Source organism: Pteropus vampyrus, unplaced genomic scaffold (genome assembly GCF_000151845.1).
Source record: "Pteropus vampyrus isolate Shadow unplaced genomic scaffold, Pvam_2.0 Scaffold137, whole genome shotgun sequence".
Lineage (NCBI taxonomy): Eukaryota > Metazoa > Chordata > Mammalia > Chiroptera > Pteropodidae > Pteropus > Pteropus vampyrus.
In genome coordinates this window covers 2,998,222-3,017,953 of record NW_011888918.1, presented here as the reverse complement: position 1 = coordinate 3,017,953, position 19,732 = coordinate 2,998,222, and the positions used below count along the sequence as shown (strand labels likewise).

At 34.6% G+C, this 19,732-nt stretch overlaps 1 protein-coding gene across 6 annotated transcripts in view; it reads left to right on the top strand.

Moving 5' to 3' along the window:
- ADIPOR2 (adiponectin receptor 2) overlaps positions 1 to 19,732 on the top strand; it is a 72,165-nt gene that overhangs the window by 22,567 nt on the left and 29,866 nt on the right. For 2 of the 6 annotated variants that reach the window (XM_011367808.2, XM_023535199.1), the window contains exon 2: positions 6,258 to 6,518. In XM_011367808.2, the coding sequence (XP_011366110.1) occupies positions 6,348 to 6,518 (171 nt within the window). In that variant the 5' untranslated portion in view covers positions 6,258 to 6,347. Of the gene's footprint in view, positions 1 to 6,257; positions 6,519 to 14,049; positions 14,094 to 15,438; positions 15,511 to 19,732 lie in introns of those variants that run through there. The other 4 variants (XM_023535200.1, XM_011367809.2, XM_011367810.2 and 1 more) reach the window with 4 other exon arrangements.

The following is a 19,732-nucleotide window of genomic DNA, read 5'->3' as shown; positions in this document are numbered from 1 at the left end:
TCCGAGGGTCTCTTCATTTTAGTCCACTCTTTTTTTCTGTCTTTTGACTTGCATAATCTCTCATTAATCTGTCTCCAAGTTTGCTTATTCTTTCTCCTAGAATTCTGTCAAGCCCTTCTAATGATATTAAAATTTAATTATTGTATTTTTCAACCTCATAATTTCCATATGGTTGTTTTTCTAATTTCTCTCTTTATTGATAATTCTCTATCTGTTATGATATTGTTATCATTCCTCCCTTCGCTTCTTAATCATAGTTTCTTTTAGTTGTGAACATGTTTATAATAGCTACTTTAAAATCTTTTTCTGATAAATCCAACATCTGGTGTGTCTTAAAAGCATTTTATGTTGCCTGTTTTTTTCCCATACATAGTTACAAATTTCTTTTCTTGTGATAAGAACTTTAAGATTTATTCTCTTGGCAACTTTCAAACATACAATATGGTATTATTAACTATAGTCACCATGCTATCCATTACATCCCCAGAACTATTTATTTTATAACTGGGGGTTTGTATCTTTTGACCATATTTGTTGCTTGTTTCTCTCCTCTCCCCACCCCTAGTGTATAGATATACTTTCTTGTTTCTTTGCATACCTCCTAATTTTTTTTTATTGGATATTGGACATTTTAGATAATACATTATAGTAACTCTAGGTACTGTTTTTCCCTCCTCCAAGACGTGTTATCGCTATTTGTTAATTTGTTTAGTGACTGACTGGATTGTTTTAGTAATGTCTACTTCCCTTCCAGTATTCAGTTTCTGATATTGTTCCTCAGGGGAGAGGTGTGTATAGTTTTGGATAATGCCTGTAACCACCATGCGATGATAATGTTTTTGGTTGGTTCTCTTGCTCTTTTTCCTTGACCACACCCAGCTGTTAAACTCAGATAATTGCCAGCTGATTGCTGTTTTGATTTTAATGCCCTAGACTCATACCACCAAATTCTGGATACATTGAAGGAATAGTTTCTGAGGTTACTGTTTAATTTTTGTTCTGACACCAGGAGGGCTCCTACCAGTAGTTTATTCCTTGATACTCTTCTGCAAACTAACTTGTGGGAAAGTTTAGCTTGTATTTTGGTTCTCCTCCCAACTGTCTTTCACCACAACATACGCAGTTCTTTAGAATACCTTTAGGTTTGAGCTTCTTCATCCTGTGTTGTAAATAAAGTCAGGTTCTGTGGGAAGAGAGTAGGTGCCACTGTGCTCCCACCTTTCTTCCCTCAGGTAAAAATATCTGAACCAGGGCTCTAGCGATACATGGGGATGAGGACAATGACATGTTTCTTTGAGTGACAGCCCCACTCTAGGAGATGAGTGTTTGGTGGGTCAGTGTGCAGTGGCCTCAGGTCCTCTCTGCTTGCTTCTCCTGTTGTAGAACTACCAACTCATGAGCTGCGTCAAGAATGATTACCACCCCGGAATTCTCAGCATAGCATAATCAAGGTAGTGCCTCAGTTCCACAAGTGAGGCTGATAAGAAGAAGGGAGCCCCTACTTCTAACTGTGCTTATCTGGGACTCAGCCTCAGCACAGTGAGAAACACTGACATATTCTTCCTGTAGGGAAGAAACCTCTTTGAGTGCTTTGGTCAGAGGGAGCCATGCGTTTTTGGCTGCAAGGGTCTGGTGTGGAGTCTCTGACCCTCAGAGTTGGGAGAGGGCAGGGAGGAAAAGAGACATCTTTGTTCAAATACAACTGACCCTTGCCTTTCCTACTGAAGTTTTGTAGATGTTCTTTAATGTCTGTTTGACTTTAAGACTGTTTCCAGAGGCTTTTAATCATTTAAAAAATATACTTTTCATGAGTTTCACTGGGGAGCAGGTCAGTGGAATTCCTCGCACTGTGGCAGAAGTCATTTCTCCTGCTTTCTGTTTTGTATTTCACCTATTCTGATTAGGTAGGTTTGTTGTGATATCTCATTGTAATTTTAATTTCTCTGATGGCTAATGATGTTGAACATTTTTTCTTGTCTGTATATCCTCTTTGGTGAAATATCTGTTCTTCTTTGTCCGTTTTCCAATTGGAGTATTTTTTTTACTATTGAATTTTGAGAGTTCTTTCTATGGTTTAGATAATAGTCTTATGTTGGATATATGATTTACGAATGTTTTCTCTGCAACATGTGTTTTCAACTTCTTTGAGTGTTTCACAGTAAAGTTAATTTTGATGAAGTCCAGTTTATCATTTTTCCCTATTATGGATCATGCTTTTGTTGTCAAGTCTCAGTATACTCTTTGCATAGCTATATATCCTGAAGATTTTTTCCTTTGTTTTAAATAAAAGTTTTATAGTTTTGCATTTTACATTTAAGTCCATGATCCATTTTGAGTTAATTTTTGTATAGGGCGTGAGGTTTAAGTTGAGGTTGTTGTTTTTGTTGTTCTTCCTCTTTCTTCTCCCTGTGCCACCTATGGATGTTCAATTGTTCCAGCACCATTTGTTGAAAAAGCTTCTTTTTTGCATGTTTATAAAATAAGAGTTGGGCTTGTGTGTCTATTTTTTGGTTGTTTTCTGATCTATCAATCTATGGGTTTCTTCCTCTGCTAATACCACACTGTCTTGACTACTGTAGCTATGTAACAGGCCTTCATTTTAGAGAGATTCTTTCCACTTTATTGTCTTTCAGGTTATTTGTTCTAGCTATTCTGGGCTGTGCCTTCCTTATAAATTTTAGAGTAAGCTTGTCTTTATCTACAGTCCTTGCTAGGATTTTGGAATTGCATTAAACCTATAGAATAATTTGGAAAGAACTGACCTCTTTACTGTATTGAGTCTTTCAGTCCATGAGTATATGTTATTTGTTTAGATCTTTAATTTCTTTCATTAGCATTCTGTAATTTTCAGCAAACATCTTATGCATATTTTAAGTGTAAGTATTTAAAATTTTTTGGAGTAATTGTAAGTGATAGTGTTTTAAATTTCAGTTTCTACATGTTTATTATTAGTATATAGAAATATGATTGATATTTGTGTTTGTGTTCAATCTCTTGACCTTGCTGAACTCACTTAGTAGTCCTAGGAGTTTCTGTAGATCTTCAGTAGCATTTTAAGGTTTGTTTTGAAGTATTTTATCTTTTTTTTCCTATTGTAATATATTAGTTTCTTCTATAACAACCAAATATTGTGGGCTTTGGGGATGGAGGCTGTTGATATCCATATATTAATTTTATACTCAATCATTTTGATGAATTTTCTTATTATAAAGGTTTTTTTTTAAGTTAATTCTTTTGGATTTTATAGCTAAAGCGACATATAATCTATAAATAGTTGTAGGTTTATACTTCTCATTTTTTCCTCTTGTTTAGTTGTCTAACTCCAGGACAGAGTTAAATAATGATGATAAAGGACACCTTTACTTTATCTCTGACTTTACCTTAGACTCTTAGAATTGATTGCTTTAGATTTCAAGGCATTGCATCCTAGTAGAAATTCATTGTATCATTAGAGAGAATGCAAATAAATTAAAATGTGTAGTAAATTACAGTTCTCTCCAGTATTCTTAGATCGGGTGTTTTGTTAAATCTTTGAGAACCTGAGGGTTGACATAAATGCTTTTTCCTTCAACAGTTCTATTATTGAAACTCTAAAATATAGTGATAGGCCTTCCTGCTTTAGCAAATGTAAAATGATGAATATAATTTTTTTTGATTGAAGATTTTATAGTGGCTTATTTGTTCATTCTTTTTTTATATTGTACTTGTAAATTTAGAAAACATTGTTGATAGGACTGTATTTTGATCTCAGGCCTTTCCTGGAAATTGATTTTTTAAATTTCTTTTTAAGGAGAATCCTTTACAAAGTCTTTGGGAAAACTTTTGTCATTTGCTTTCTTTTTCTGAATTGAGGATTACAAAACAATAACTAATAGAGCATTTCATTTATGTTCTCATAAGTGAGCAACATCTCTCCATACATAGCTCCTGCTTATAAGAAGTTTAGTGGTCATATTTCAAGGCTACTTTGCTGAAAGCTTTATTCTACTTACTACTTTTGAGAATAAAGATTATGAGTCTTTAGTTTACTTGTCATGTAAACCAAATAACTTTAGTGTTTGTTGATATAGGAAATGTCCAAATCTGTAGAGAATTTTTATTAGAGTTTATTTAAACAAAACCGATAAGAGTTACTAGGAAGCAAGATCTCAGATGCTCTAGAGAATGACAGTTTTACAGTTTCTTTTATACCTTTGGAATTAAGGCGAGAACTAAGAAAGATTACATGAAGGTGGGAAAAAGCTAGGTACAGGATAGTTAAGATTATATGCTCCTTGGGCAGTCTGGAATAGAGGATTATTCTGGTATTTCAAAGGGGGGTTAACCTAGATACACAAGAAAAATGGACAGGGCTTGCTTAAACCTTTTACTAAAGCAGTTATACACCTGAGGCTTGACTGCCTACCATGACCTGCCCAGTTAGGAATTCATGATCTTATTACCCGTGAAGTTTCTTTCCATCACTGGACTTGTCGATTTTATTACAGAACCCCTCTTTTTTGGTCCACAGGTTCAAGTTCTTATCTTTTTTTCCTAGTCTTAATTTTTTGGGGTAGTAGAAAACACATGAATTTCAGAGAGCCAGAAGGACCTGGGTATAAAACCCAGCCGCTCCTCTTAATGGACTAAGGCCTTGAATAAATTACCTAATCTCCAAGCCTCACTTTCCACATCTGTAAAATGAGAGATAAAACTCCTTGGCTCTATATGAGGATTATGTGAAATACCACATGTAAATTCTCTGGTATAGAATTTAACTTTGTTGATCCACAATAAATGGTAACACCCTCTTCCCTGAATCAGAACAAAATGGTGGGTATGAAATAGCTTTGTGAACTGTAAATAAATGAATGTAAATCATTAACATTGTTTCCTCTTTCAGAATTGGGCATTAATAGATAGTTTATAATTGCAGTATTATTATATGTTTGCTCAGGCCCTTATGTGATATGCCTATGCCCAGGTTTGGGGATACTTAAAAGTTTTGTGTTTGTCATTGGTCCAGAAATTTTTGAAAACTCTTGGAGAAATCCTGCAGCAAACACATGATTTATGAAACAGATTAATTCTTAGTTTAATTAGAATTCTTGGGCTAAGTATTATTAGTCTTGTATATCATACATATGAACACTAAGTATACGTTTTATCTTTTAAAATAATATTTAGGCCCTCCCACTTGGCTCTACTCCTTTCACCCCAGTAAGAACTTTGACTCTCATGGGATTTATGAGCATAACATGTACCCTGGCTTCTTCCTGTTTTAGTAATTCTGGTCAAATTGGCTGTGATAATTGCCTTATTTTTTTGGATATGTAACTAAATGTCCAAAACAAGCTTTTGTACTATGAGTTAAGAGATAGAGGGATCAAGAACTTGAAATATTGAACTCCTAGAGAACTTATTATACAGTCCAATTTAGAGAAATATTGATGATTTCTGAAAGTGTTTTTACCACTAAGAACATTGAAATGTCACCTGTCATCTGTTCATTAAATATTTATGTGCATAGCACTTTCTGAGAACTCATAGAGATATAAAAGCATGCTCTGGTCCTGAGTTTCTTTTTTCAAGGGTCATCTAGTTAGAATTCAAAACAACACAAAAAATATTGAAATGTCAGACATTAAACATTTTAAGTGCAAACCATTATCAATAATATATACTATGTAAGTCAGAGATTTTGTCCTATTTATTTCATACAAAATATGGTGAATTTTGATTTTCTTACCCATGAAGCAGAAATAAAAATACCTTATAGGGTCATTTTGATGTTTAATGAGATTAGATATGTAAAACCCAGCTGTGATGCATAAAATCTACATATATTCTTTCTGCAGTTAGGTACATTTTTAACTGAAAAAGTAATGTATATGGCAAAAATATTCAGGTAGAAGAAAATGCAAAGTAAATCTTCTCACTCTTGACTCTACGTTCTTTCCTATGCATTTCTGTATCAGGAGTACAATTTTGAATATTTTCCAATAATTATTCTATGTACATATATGATTAGATATCTTTATAATATGTAAGTGGAACATATATATGTTGTCTCGATCCTCCTGTTTTTCATTTAAAAGTAGATTTTGGCACTTTTCTGTCAGCAAATATAGGTTTATTATACATTATATTTTTATTGTTGTTAATGATTGCTGGGTATTTTATTGTTTGAGTGTGTAATAATATAACTGTGTCTTCCGCCAGCACTCGTTTAATGTATTTATCTAAAATATGTTAACTTAAAACCTTACTCTCTTTAGGGTCAGCTCACTATCCTGAAAGTCCATCCTCCCAGGAAGAAGGGACAGAAAGAAAGAAAGACCTCTTTGTACGAAAGCCTTGTGTATCCCATGAACGAGACAGAGGAAAACCGATTGGAGTACAGCAGGACTCCAGAGCCAGATATAAGGCTCAGAAAAGGACACCAACTTGATGGTACAAGGCGAGGTGATAATGACAACCACCAAGGAAATTTGGAGCCTGTTTTAGAGGCATCTGTTCTTTCTTCCTATCGTAAAAAAGTAAGTTGAAGTGGCAGGATGGCAAGTAAACAAAAATTTATGGGAGTATTGCTAGAAAGAGGGTGAGATTTTGAAAAAGAATATTGAACACATTTGTAAATCTCTTATTCTTAAGTCAGCTAAGTATTATTTGATTTTATGGTTATGCCTTTTCTGTTGACCCTTAAAATCATACTCAATCTGCTTTATCTTGTTTGAGAAAGGAGAAGGGTGATGTAGTGCTTTATCATTTATATTTTTGGAGAAATTCTAATTGCATGCTGGAACTACTTCTGCATGTGGTTTTATCTCTAATGTGTACCTTGGAAATGAATAGAGTTCTGGGAACAGAAGGCGATATTAATCTTTCCTTTCACTTCCCAGAGAAAAGAGCAGCTTTTAAATTATTTAAGCAGCTATACCTAGAGAGAGCAAAGTTATAAATATCTGAACAGCATCAGAATTTCATTGTTACAGACATTTTGCTATGTGCTTTGGAACCTTGGAATTGTGTAGCAAGTGTTCTGTGGTGGAGATACTCATTTATGTTAGGGCCTGTGCTGGAGATACTCATTTATGTTGGGGCTCCAGTACAGTGTTTCTCAGACCATAGGTTCTTCCCATAATTGGTTTGTGAAATTAATTTTGGTACTACAAACTGTTTAAAAAATTAAATAGCAAAATGGAATAAAGATATTGAGCTGCCTGCATATAGTAATATACATTTAAATAAACTATTCAATGAAATTGTTTAGTTTTATATAGATGTATAGATGTGAATAATATATACTTTTCTTACCGTGGGCTATAGTTAAAAACATTTTGAAAGCCTTCTCTTGGAACTGCATCTTTACCATTCTAAGAGATATGCTAATTATGTGGGTGATAGTGGTGGTGGGGTTTGAACTCCAGAAGATTCAAACTCCAGAGGGTTGTCTTGTCTTGTCTTTTCAGATCTTTTATAAGAATTTCACCAGAGCTTTGTAGCAACATGGGCTATTATCACAAGAAATTTAAGGTCATTTCTTCTTTTATTGTTGGTAATACTTTATAAGCCAACTTTATACTAAATGGTGCTACAGTTACTGATTATTTGTGTGTATGTACATACACAGGCAGAGTAGTAATTTTTAAGATTAAAAAATACATCTGCCTATAATAAGTATAGGGTAATTTGGCTTTTAAACTAGCATTACTGTTTAAAAAGACATTTGATAGATATATGGGTCAAGAACTTCCTTCAACACTTGACTTTGTTTTCTTATTACCATTTTATAGTAACATGTACTAACAGCTAAGACTTCCCTTTCCAGGCTGAGCATATTCTGTTTTCTTCGGTTGATGCTAAGGCCTAAGAAGCTGTTAATGAGCTGATGAGAATTATCACTACATTTGGATGAGTGACTTCGAAATCTTTTTTCCCTTTTTTTTGCTAGTAAACACATAACATGAAATCTACCTTCTTAACAGATTTTTAGTGCATTATTGCTAACTACAGCAAGTCTTCTAATAATGTCATTTTGTTTAAAGTGGTTTTATTATAATGTTGATTAGTAAAAAAAATCCATTCCTTGTTGGGGCCACTGTCTGTGTGGAGTTTGCATGTACCCCCCATGTCTGCATGGGTTCTCTCTGGGTACTCTGGTTTCCTCCCATACCCCAAAGATGTGCATATTAGGTTATTTGGTGTGTCTAAATGGTCCCAGTCTGAGTGAGAGTGTGTTTGTTTGTGTGGGAGTGCGCCCCGTAGTAGATGAACTTCCTGTCCAGGATGGATCCCTGCCTTGTGCCCTGAGCTACTAGGAGAGGTTCTGGCCACCCTCAACCCTGAACTGGAATAAGTGGGTTGGAAAATAATGATCTTACTTGTTTTTATTAACCTTTCTTAGATGTAAGTACAGCTCATTTATTTCAATGTTAATATTAGAAGTGTTTTGAGTCTTTATTTAGAAGTGTGGTAATGTTTTTGTGACCGGAAATATGCTGTAGGAACTTAATTCTTATCTATTATCAGTTAGCCTATGGTAAAATTGGTTTCATTAAACATTTTTACTTAAAGTTGCAGTTTCCAAGAACCTATCAATCTCGTTAAGTGAAGATTTACTGTATGTGCACATTGTCGTATAGGAGGTCTCTAGAACTTTTCATCTTGCATGACTGAAGCTCTATACTAATTGAATATCAACTCCTCATTTTCCCCACCCTTCACCCCTCAGAATGGCAGCCACCATTCTACTTTCTGCTTCTCTGAGTTTGACTACTTTAGATACCTCAAATAAGTTGAATCATGTAGTATTTGTCCTTGTATGACAAGCTTATTTCACTTAGCATAATTTCTTCAAGGTTTATCCATGTTGTACCATATGACAGACTTTTTTTTTTTTTTAAAGCTGAATAATATTCCATTGTGTGTGTATGTACCCATTGTCTTTATCCATTCATCCACTGATGGACATTTAGGTTGTTTCCACGTCTTGGTTACTTTGAATAATGCTGCCAATATCTCTTCAAGATAACTGTTTTTACTTCTTTCGGATAGATATCCAGAAGTGAGATTATTGGTCTTACTTTACTGAGGAACTTCTATACTACTTTCAATCGTAGCTGCACTATTTTACATTCTCATCAGTAATACACAAGGGTTCTAATTTCTCCATACCCTCATCAACACTTATTTCCTTTTTTTTGATAATGACTATCCTAACATGATATGGTAGCTCATTGTACTTTTGATTTGCATTTCCCTGGTGATTAGTGATGTTGATCATCCTTTTCATATACCTGCTGCCCCTTGTATGTCTTTGGAGAAATGTCTATTCAAGTCCTTCGCCAGTTTTTTAATCAGGTTATTATTATTATTTTTTTTTTTTGCTATTGCGTTTTTAGGAGTTCCTTTTTTTGGATTTTAACCCCAATCAGATTTATGCATTGCAAATATTTTCTCCTATTTCATAGGTTACCTTTTCACCCTGTTGATTGTTTTCTTTGCTGTGCAGGAGCTTTTTAGTGTAAAGTAGTCCCACTCATCTAATTTACTTTTGGTTTTGTATCCAAGAAATCATTGACAAGACCAATATTATGAAGCTTAGCTATATGTTTTCTTTTATACTTATAGTTTTAGATCTCATATGTAAGGGTTTTTTTGAGTAAAGTCATTGTGAATTGTTTTTTTATATGGTATAAGGTAAGATTCCAATTTCATTCTTTTGCACATCATTTGTTGCAAAGGCTATCTTGCTGAAGATCATTTGACTATATGGGTGGGTTTATTTCTGCACTCTCTGTTCTGTTCCATTGGTCTACATGTATGTCTTCAAGCTAGAACCATACTGTTTCTTTTACTGTATATACTTTGTAATACATTTTGAAGTAAGGAAGTGTGATGCCTCTAGCTTCATTGTCTTTCTCCAGTTTCAGGGTCCTTTGTCATTTCATAAATTTCAGGATTGTTTTTCTATGACTAGGGTTATCTTAAAGGAATTGGAAATGTAATAAACAAATAGAAGAGGGTTGACCAGGTTACTGAACACAAGGTCAGAAGACCTATCATCTAGCCTTATAAAATAGGCACGTTATTTAATTTCCCTGAATTTGTTTTTGTCATATGTAATAGGACAATAGATGATGACTGTCTTTCTTTTCAGTTATGATGAGTCTACACTTTTATCAATTTCTTGATATTAAGAAATATTCTCAAAGGTTTTCAGAATGGGACACATTGAACTATTCTGAAATATATCCAATTTAAAGAACCAATGATGATAAAGTAAGTAATACCTCTGGCAGTTTCTAGAAGTGACTAACTGAATGTTTATTGGTGATCAAAAGTGGAGAAATGGAAAGGAAGGAGTGTGGGTGTAGGGCATTTCAAGTAATAGGAGTAGTGTGTGTAAGGTCCTGAGTCTGAAAGAACTTGGCATATTTAAGAAGTATGATGAATGGATAGGGCGAGGATGGTAAGAGATGAAGTTGAAAAAAGTGTAGGTAAAGACTCCTATAAACTATGATATGGAGAAAGTGCATTGGTGGTCATTGGAAAGTTTTAAGCAGAGGAGTGATATGACCTTATTTTCATTCTAAAAAGATCATGTTTTGGCTCTATGTGAAGACAGTAGGTTATGGGGCAGTTGGGCTGAGAGAAACTTGCAAATGAGTTAGGCTGCTACAGAAATTCAGTAGAGTTGCTTAGTCTGGGTTGGTGGTGATAGTGAAGTTGGCAGGAAGTGGATATATTTGAGCTATGCTTTGGAAGTAGAATTGACAGTATTTGATGGTGGATTGGATGTGATAGTTAAGGGAGAAGGAAGTGACAGGAATGACTCTGAGGTATGATATGAGTAATTGGATTGATGGGGGTGTGAAACTGTATTCTGAGATGGGAAAAACTAGAGAGAATGAATTTGAAGATGAAGCAGATTTAGGTGAGATTAAGAGTTTGCTTTGGGTCATGTTAAATCTGAAATACCTGTCAGGCATTTTAGTGGATATGTCAAGAAGGAAGTTGGGTATAAGGAATTCCAGAGAGGTCTGTGCTGGAGGTACTCATTTAGGAAGCAGCTTCTTCAGTGTAGTTGGTGTTTAAAACTATTGAAATGATTAAGAGGGAGAGTGAAGAGGGTGAAAGAGAAGGGCTGTGAGACCCAGCCTGAAGAACACCAGCATTTACAGGGCATTTCAAGGAGAGAAAGCAAATAGAGGAAGCTAAGAGAAGCCTGCAAGATAGGAGGAAAAACCAGGGAAATGTATCACAAAAAGCATGAAAGTATTTCAAGGAGGGGAGGGAGCTGTCGTTTGTTTGTATCTAGTGTTTCTAAAGAGATCAGAGGCCAAAAAGAGAGAAAAGTGACCATCGGTTTTGGCAATTTGATATTTATTGGTGAACTTAACAGGAACTATTTTGGTGGAGAGGTGGGAACAGAAGCCATTTAAGTAGATCACTGTTAATAGCAAGTGATAAATATTCATGGCATGTGTGGTAAGTAATTCCTTCTCCGTCATGGAAAAAGAGGTTTCAAACAAGTGAGCTGTTTGCCAGGTCTGTTTCCTATATGCTGAAATTATTTTATAACTTTTTGGTTTTCCATGCAGAATAATAACAATTAGAATTACATAAAACTTTTAATTTTTTGCTTTTTCCTTCTTAAATGAGTACATTTTAAAGTCTGATGGCAAATGTATAGCTGTAAGTATTTATTTTGGGGGATATTTTTAGATAACAGAGGGAATACTTGTTAAGAATAAAAGTGGAGGACATCAGGGCCTACTGTATTTTAACTCTAGATTTGTAGACTGTCATTTCTGGATTCTGGGGGCTTGTGCTTAGAATTCATGCTGTGCTTACTTTCCTGGTATTTAAGTATCAAAATGTAAATTATGAATTGTAGAATATCTATCTTCACTGCGCATGTTCTGGTAGTTTTTTTTAATCTCTAAAAATATTCACGAATATTAAATTTAAATATTAAATTTAAAAAGCAGAAGATAAAATAGTGTGTGTTTGTATATACACACACATATAACAACCTATAAAGGCATATACACTAAAATTTAGAGTTATGCAAATATTTAAATGTTAGCGTACCAAAAATACATATTCTGTGTTAGTCAGCCTTTGCCGCAGGAATCGAATACTCCAGAAGCTCAGTGACTTAGAATAAGCACACACATTACATGAGGGCTGTAGGTGAGATGCGATTGCTCTAGGTTGCCTGTCTATTGCAGGTCAGCTCCATGTGTCTTCTCATTCTGGGACCCAGACTGAAGGAGACTGCCTGGGACATGTTCTCACATGTTCCCATGGCAGATCGCAGAAGTCCCAGAGAGCAAGCCAAATCACACATTTGCATTTGAAGTTTTTGCTCATATGTGATATATGTTACATCTGCTTATCTGCCAGCAGACAGACCAGTCATGTGGCCAGGTCCAAAGACAATGGGACGGGATTATTTTGCTCTTTGGGGGAAGGATAAATAACTAATTGAGAATGTTAATATGTAATTTGCCATAATTTCTAAAGGGAAAAAAGCATTCCTTATCCTTAGATCTTTACATAGGTTGTTGTACTTCATGTTGTAAATTCTCAGTGCTGGGTCTGATGCTGGGGAGAAATTTTCTTATGCCATAGAATACTAGATTGACAGTTAGGTGATCTAGGTATTTTATTTATCTAACTTCTGACTATGACTTTGCAACACTTTTCAATGCATCAGTTTCTCTGAAAAATTAACAATAACATTATGTATACATACTATATGTGAGCATTTATGTGAAAATTCTTTTAGTCTTTAGATTCGATCTTTGCTTTTCTGTTCCTGTCTGTTGCCCTGAATTCTGATAATGGGTATTGGGTTAAAGAAACAAAATGAGCAGTGTAACTATCCAGAGGTTTCCTCAGATGTTGTAAATTAGTGTGTACAGTTGAACTACCTATGATATGAATTGTAGCCTAAGTAACCTGGAGCCTATTATTAGTAAATGAAGTAACTGAGATTCAGGTGTTAAGACTATACTTTTTTTTTGGTTTGTTATTTTCATCATATTCCAATGGTTTACAATTTGGGGCAGTTTCGAGCCCCAGGAAATATTTTGTAGTGTCTGGAGACATTTTTAGTTATTACACCTTAGGGAGTTGTGCTTCTAGCATCTAGAGGGTAGAGAGAGGCCACAGATGCTGCTAAACATCCTACAGTACACAGCCCCCACAATAAAGGATTATCTAGCTGACTATGTCAGTAGTGCCAAAGATGAGAAACCCGAATATTCTAACTACCTTAGTAGCACATTGTTAACAGCAGCATATCTAGAACTGTTATACTTTTTAGTAATAGAAGTATCGTAGCAATAGTTTTTCAGATTTTTCCAGGGCTCTTATTTTACAAATCTCCCAGGAGATTCCATCAAATCAAAATCTTTGTAAATGATCCATCTTAAGGTGTGCTGTACACAGCCTGCAAGGTGGAACACAGTGGTCTTATTTGCCTACTCGGGCCAGGTGCCTTTCTTTCTTGCTAGGAATATGGTGGTGATTAAGACAGCCACGATTCCTACCTATATAGTGCAAGTGGAGAAGTGGAGGAGACACAGGCAATAAACCCCTGAAATACATAAATAAGATTATTTCAGTCAATGTTAAGTTACGAGGGAGAAAGTATGCTAAGGTAGGGGGCTACTTAGTGAGATACTTTAAATTTTTTAAAATTTTGTATCAAAACTTAATTTTTTTGGAGCAGTTTTAGGTTCACAGCAAAATTGAGGGGAAAGTACAAAGCTTTCCCACACACCTCTTGCCCTCACACATGCATACCTTATTACCAACATTCTTCACCAGAGCGGTACATTTGTTATACTTGATGAACCTAAACTGACACATCATAATCACCCAAACTCCATAGTTTACATTACACTTTACTCTTGATTATTACACGTTCTATGGGTTTGGACAAATTTATGCCATGTATCATCCTTCATTATGTTATACAGAGTAGTTTCACTGCCCTAAAAATCCTATGCTCTGCCTATCTGCCTTCCCTCCCCTGATTTATTTTTTTTTTAGGTAAAATGGTAAAGAAGGCCTCTTTAAGGAAGAGCATGTTTGAGGTAAGGCCTGAATGATAAGGAACCAGCCATTCAAAGACCTGAGGAAAGAATTTTTCTAGGCAGAGGAAACAAGCTAGTGCAGCTATCTGAAGGTAGAATAAGTGTTTCTTTTTTTCTTCTTCCTCTTCTTCTCTCCTTTAAAAAAAAAATTTTTTTTTTAAAGAAGGCTAGTGTAGTTAGAGTATAAGTAACATGAGAAAAGAGTGAGGTCAGTGGGCCAGGTAGAGACCAGATCATATTAGGTCTATAGAAGAAGTTTAAATGGTATTTTAATAAAATCCACTGGAAAGTGGGCAGCCTTCGAGGTGTTTAAACAGAAGGGAGAGATTGGTGATTTTGAAAAAGATCACTCTGGCTGTAGATTATGAATTGTGAAGAAGACAGAATGGAAGGAAGACAGGAACCTGTTAGACTAATTCTAGATGAGAGAAGATGTTGCCTTGAAACAGAGTGGTAGTAATAGCGGAAATGGAGAGAAAAGGACAGATTCTGGGTATATTTTGGAGGTCAAGCAAGCGGGACTTACTGATGGATTAGATGTGGAGAATGCGGAAAAGAGAGGAATCAGGGATGATTGCTGGATAAAACTGAGACTGGTGAAGCAAGAATGAAGAGCAGGTTTAAAGGGGGGAAGTTAAGAGTTCTGTTCTAGAATGTTAGATTTAAGCTTATTATTAGTTGTCTTAGAAGAGATACTGAGTAGGCAGTAACTATATCACTGTTTTTAATGTATCACTTCCTTAACTGTTTAAAGCTGAAATGTTTGCTTATTGAATCTAAAGAATTTTAAAGCTTGAAAGAATTTCAGGTTAGCCAATTGGAGAATAAAAATGGCAACAAAGTTCTGTTTATATTATTAGTTGTTACATTTTGGTGGCGAGATATAGTAAAATGTTTTTAGAATTCAGAATTTGCCCAGCCAGTCTCTTTTGTGTCAGTCACATTAATTATCTATTTCTTGTTATACTGTGTATTTTTGTTTACCATCTTTACTCGATAGTGTGTTCTAAATGATAGTTGTATTTTTTGTTTCACTAACAAATAACTGAATGTGTTTTTTGTCCTTATATGAATGAGCTCATTATATTGCTGTGAAAACCTGTATTTGATGTTCCTTTAATCTTAGAGGTAACCCAAAAGCCAACAGCCTGAACAAAAGAAACCTTTCTGTTTTAACCGAATTTCTACCAGGAATCAAGGAGAGGATCTGATCCATAGATTGTAGAATGTTAGAGCTGAAAAGTCTCTCTGAAATCATCTTGTTTATCTTCCTTAATTTATGGATGAGAAAATTGTGGTTTTATTCCTAATGAAAATTTGTTCTTTGTGTATTTTTTCTTTGGAGTGGAAATTCTTTGCTGAAAAAGAGAATGTGGTTTATGAAGAGACCAGCAGTAGCCTGTACTACCTACTTGGGGTATGGTTTCAATAGAAAACTTACCATTTAAGCAATGAAAATGTTTCTTTTGCTTCAGTCTTTCGTTGGCCTGCCTTCTCTATATTCATTGCAACTTCTGCTTTATATTTAATCTATGTACAGTAATGTCTCTTGCTGCTAATTTCAGGCTTATTAACAGAATAATCATGAGAACTAGAAAAGAAGAGAGATAGAGTTACAGAATACTATGCAATTTTGAGACTGAAATTAAAGACACAATATTAATATAATATTTTCAAGTGACTTGAACGATTTTATATACTGTTTTTATGTTTGTTTTTAGAGAAAGGATTCATTTTTTGTAATTTCCAGTTTTTGAAGTGGAACTATCTGAACTGTTAGCAAATAGAGTGTATCCTTCTAAATAATTTACTACCTTTACTTTGTATGTAGCAATTTCATAGGTATTGTCTCATGTGCTTCTCAGAACCACACTCTGAAATAGGAAGAACAGGTATGATCTTGTTTTGAAAGTAGATGAAAGTAAGATTTAGAAAGTTTTAGAGTAATTTGCCCAAGGTCATATGGCTAAATGAGAGAGCAAATTGCCCAAGGTCATATGGCTAAATGAGAGAGCATGTGCTAAGTCTTCTAACTGCTCTTTCTGCTGAACAAAGCTGCCTTAATGACAGTTGGCACCAGATTGACTTCATGTTTCTCAGTTCCAAACCCTGTCCCTGAGTGTTTATGTTGAGCCCAGAGGTTAGATTCAACTGTTGGTGCTTGTTTTTTTAATGGAATTGTTGCACACCTTATTTTCTATTAAGCCAGGTTGATTTTGCTTCCTAGGTACAATCTAACCTAATGGATTTTTTGTTTATTTTGTAAATAAATAAATCTAATCATGGTGCTGTCCTTCACATTTCTAATGATTTTGCATCATTTTCTTTCTTTCTTTTTTTTAAAAATTATTTATTATTATTTATGCCAACAGCACCTAGTCTTTCTAGGTGGTTTCCCATCCAAGTACTAACCAGGCCCGACCTTGCTTAGCTTCTGAGATCAGACATTGGGCTTGTTCAGGGTAGCATAGCCATAGACCATGGACCATTGCTCCACTGGGACGCGAACCCAGGACCTTCTGCTTGTAAAGCAGACATGCTAACCACTACACTATGGAACCACGTCCTTGCATAATTTTCTTTGAGTATTTTGTTCTCTCTTTTTAAGATACAGAACTTAACTAGATTGCATAAGCTTTTAAGAAAATGTGGTGATTTCCCTTAAGCTCTCTAGTGCATTAAATGCCAATTGTGCATAGGATAAAAGCATAATAGAAAAGGCAACAGAGTGTCTTTTTAAAAAAATTATAAACAAGTGAAATTCTGAATTTATAAAAATAAAGTTTAAAGATAGTTAGTTACTTGCATTATAGAGTGATATGTCTTTTTGTACAAGTGTTTACCAGCAGTTTCCTTTAAGTCAGTGAATCTATTAGGAATTCTTATCCAATTACCTATGGCTCTTTAAAGAAAATAAATACAAATGTGACGATTTCATTCCAGACCTACTGAACCAGAATATTTGGGTCCTGGATATATGTCTTTTTTTTAAAGCTTCACAAGTAATGAAAATACTTATTATTGTTTAATTACAAGTTCCTAAAGTAATTAGTTCTATTTTATTTAACACAATTAATGTGTTAAAGACTTCTCAGGAATAATGCTTTGCAAAGAACAAATCTCTACATGTCCTCTAAGAAATATTCGGGAAATAAAGTTTGATTTATTTGTTATTTGTTAAAGGAAAATATCACATTTACTCACAGTTGCCTCTTTTTAAGAAATTGAGATGATTTACCTATAAAGTTCATCAATTTAAAGTTCACAAATCAGTGGTTTTCATATATTCACAGAATTGTGTAAACATCACTACAATCTAAGTTGAAAACATTTTTATCATTCAAGGAAACTGCTTATCCATTAGCTATTACTCCCTATCCCCACCTCCTAACCCTGGGCAACTTTCAGTCTGCTTTCTGTCTTTATGAATTTGCCTGTTCTGGACTTTTAAATAAATGGAATCATATAATATATAGTGTTTAGTGACTGCCTCTTTTACTTAGCATAATGTTTTCAAGGTTTATGTTGTAGCATGTATCAGAACATCATTCCCATTTATGGCTGAATAATATTCTGTTGTGTGGGTAATACTACATTTTATTTATCCAGAGTCAGTTGATGGACATTTGTGTTGTTTCCATTTTTGGCTATTACGAATAACATTGCTGTGAACATTGATATACAAATTTTTGTGTGGACATAGGTTTTCATTTCTCTTGGGTATATACATAGGAATGATTTTTCCAGGCCATGTGTTCATTCTAATGTTTAACATTTCGAGGAACTGCTAGAATGTTTTCTGTATACAAAATGTACCATTTTACATCTCCACCAGCAGTATATGAGGGTTCTACTTTCTCCATATCCTAGCCAACACTTCCTTTGGTCTGTCTTTGATAATAGCCATTTTTGTGGCTGTGAAGTGGTATCTCATTGTGGTCACAGTTGGCTCTTGAGCTTTTATCTTGAGCTTTTATCAGGAGACCTACCTACGTTAGTTGTGGCTGAAGAGTTTAATTATTTAACTTCTTTGGAAATAGAAGCTAAATTCAAACCTATTACAAAACTCAAGTTGTGTCAATCCAACTTTTAACAATCCATTTCTTTTGATCTATATTGTTGCTACTTTAGTCTACACTACTATCATCTCCCATCTGGAATATTGGGCTAGGACTTTCTGTTTGTTACTTATTCTGTTCAGTATACTCTTCACACAGTTGCTAAAGAGAGCTCTTAAAAATGCAAAGTTATGCCATTCCCATTTTAAAAAATACTTCATTTGTTTCCCATTACACTTAGGATAAAATCTTCACTCTCTTTTCATCATCTTACCTTTGCCTTTCTCTCTAACTTCATTTTAGGACATTCTCTTTCATGTTCAGTGAGCCTCAGCCGCACTAGTGTTATTTTACTTCTTCAAATGGACTGAGGTCTCCCCAGCTTCAGAGCCTTCAAACATAGGTATTTCCTGTGCTTGGAGTGTTCTGACATTCACACCTCTGGCTTTCTGCTGCTAATCCTTTAGTATTCAGGTTAAGTATCACTTCCTCAGAGAACCTTTCTCAAATTCTCTACCCCCACTTCATCCTATATTATCTATAACCATACCTTTTATTTTTTATAACAGTACATATCATAACTTATAACCATATATTTGTATGATTAGATGTTTAATTGTTATTTTTGCTTTTAGACTCTGTGTTCCATGGTGGACAGAATCTTACCTTTTGTGCATCTCATTCTTAGATTTTTGCCCAGACTTTTATTCATGGTGGGCATATAATACATAGTTATCGAATGAATTTGTCAGTAGCAAATTTAGAGTTCTATGTCTAAATTATATCAGGTAGTTTCAATAAAGAGATGTGCAGAAAGAGAACATTGATTCATGCTATTTTGATGTTCAGAAACTTAATTAACATACTTATTTAGATGGACTAATGTATTCTTAATATTTCTTAAAGGAATAATGATAGCTCACAGAGGCAATTATCTAAGCCCTTTTGCAAATATCTTATTCATTCCTAAAGTAGCCTTATGGAGTAGGTATTATTAATAGGATCTCTGTTTTGCCCATGAGGAAACTGAGGCTCCATTGAATTTATGTGAGTTATATACATCAGGACTCTTGTTGAAGGATCATATACTTTTTTCTCTTCATGAGGGCTGAGTTTTCTTTTCACTGGTTTATTGTCAAAAGTGTGACTTGGCAATCTCAGTGATTATTTGTCTTTAATACATTTTAAAGGACATTATTTCCATAGATGGTCAGAATTGTGGAAAAAGAGATCCTGTGTTTGCTGATAGTAATTGTGGAATTGATTCTCAGTAGCATCAAATGAAATATCTGTTTGCCCACTTGCATTGTTTCTCTATGTTTAGAAGTCTTTCATTTGAGGTGATGGAGAGGTTAATCTCTTTGGTTCCTTATGAAGCAAAATGTTTTTTTGTTTATTTTTTAAGAAAGTACTGGACTGGAAATCAAATACTTTAAAATTTAAATCTCTGGAATAGATATCTGTATATTTTACAAGTTTTTCCACATGATTCTGCGACACACTTAAAAGTTGAGAGCCAATGATCACAGTCTTCTTTTCATGATACATATGAATAGGTTACAAGTGATGGAACTTCCACTG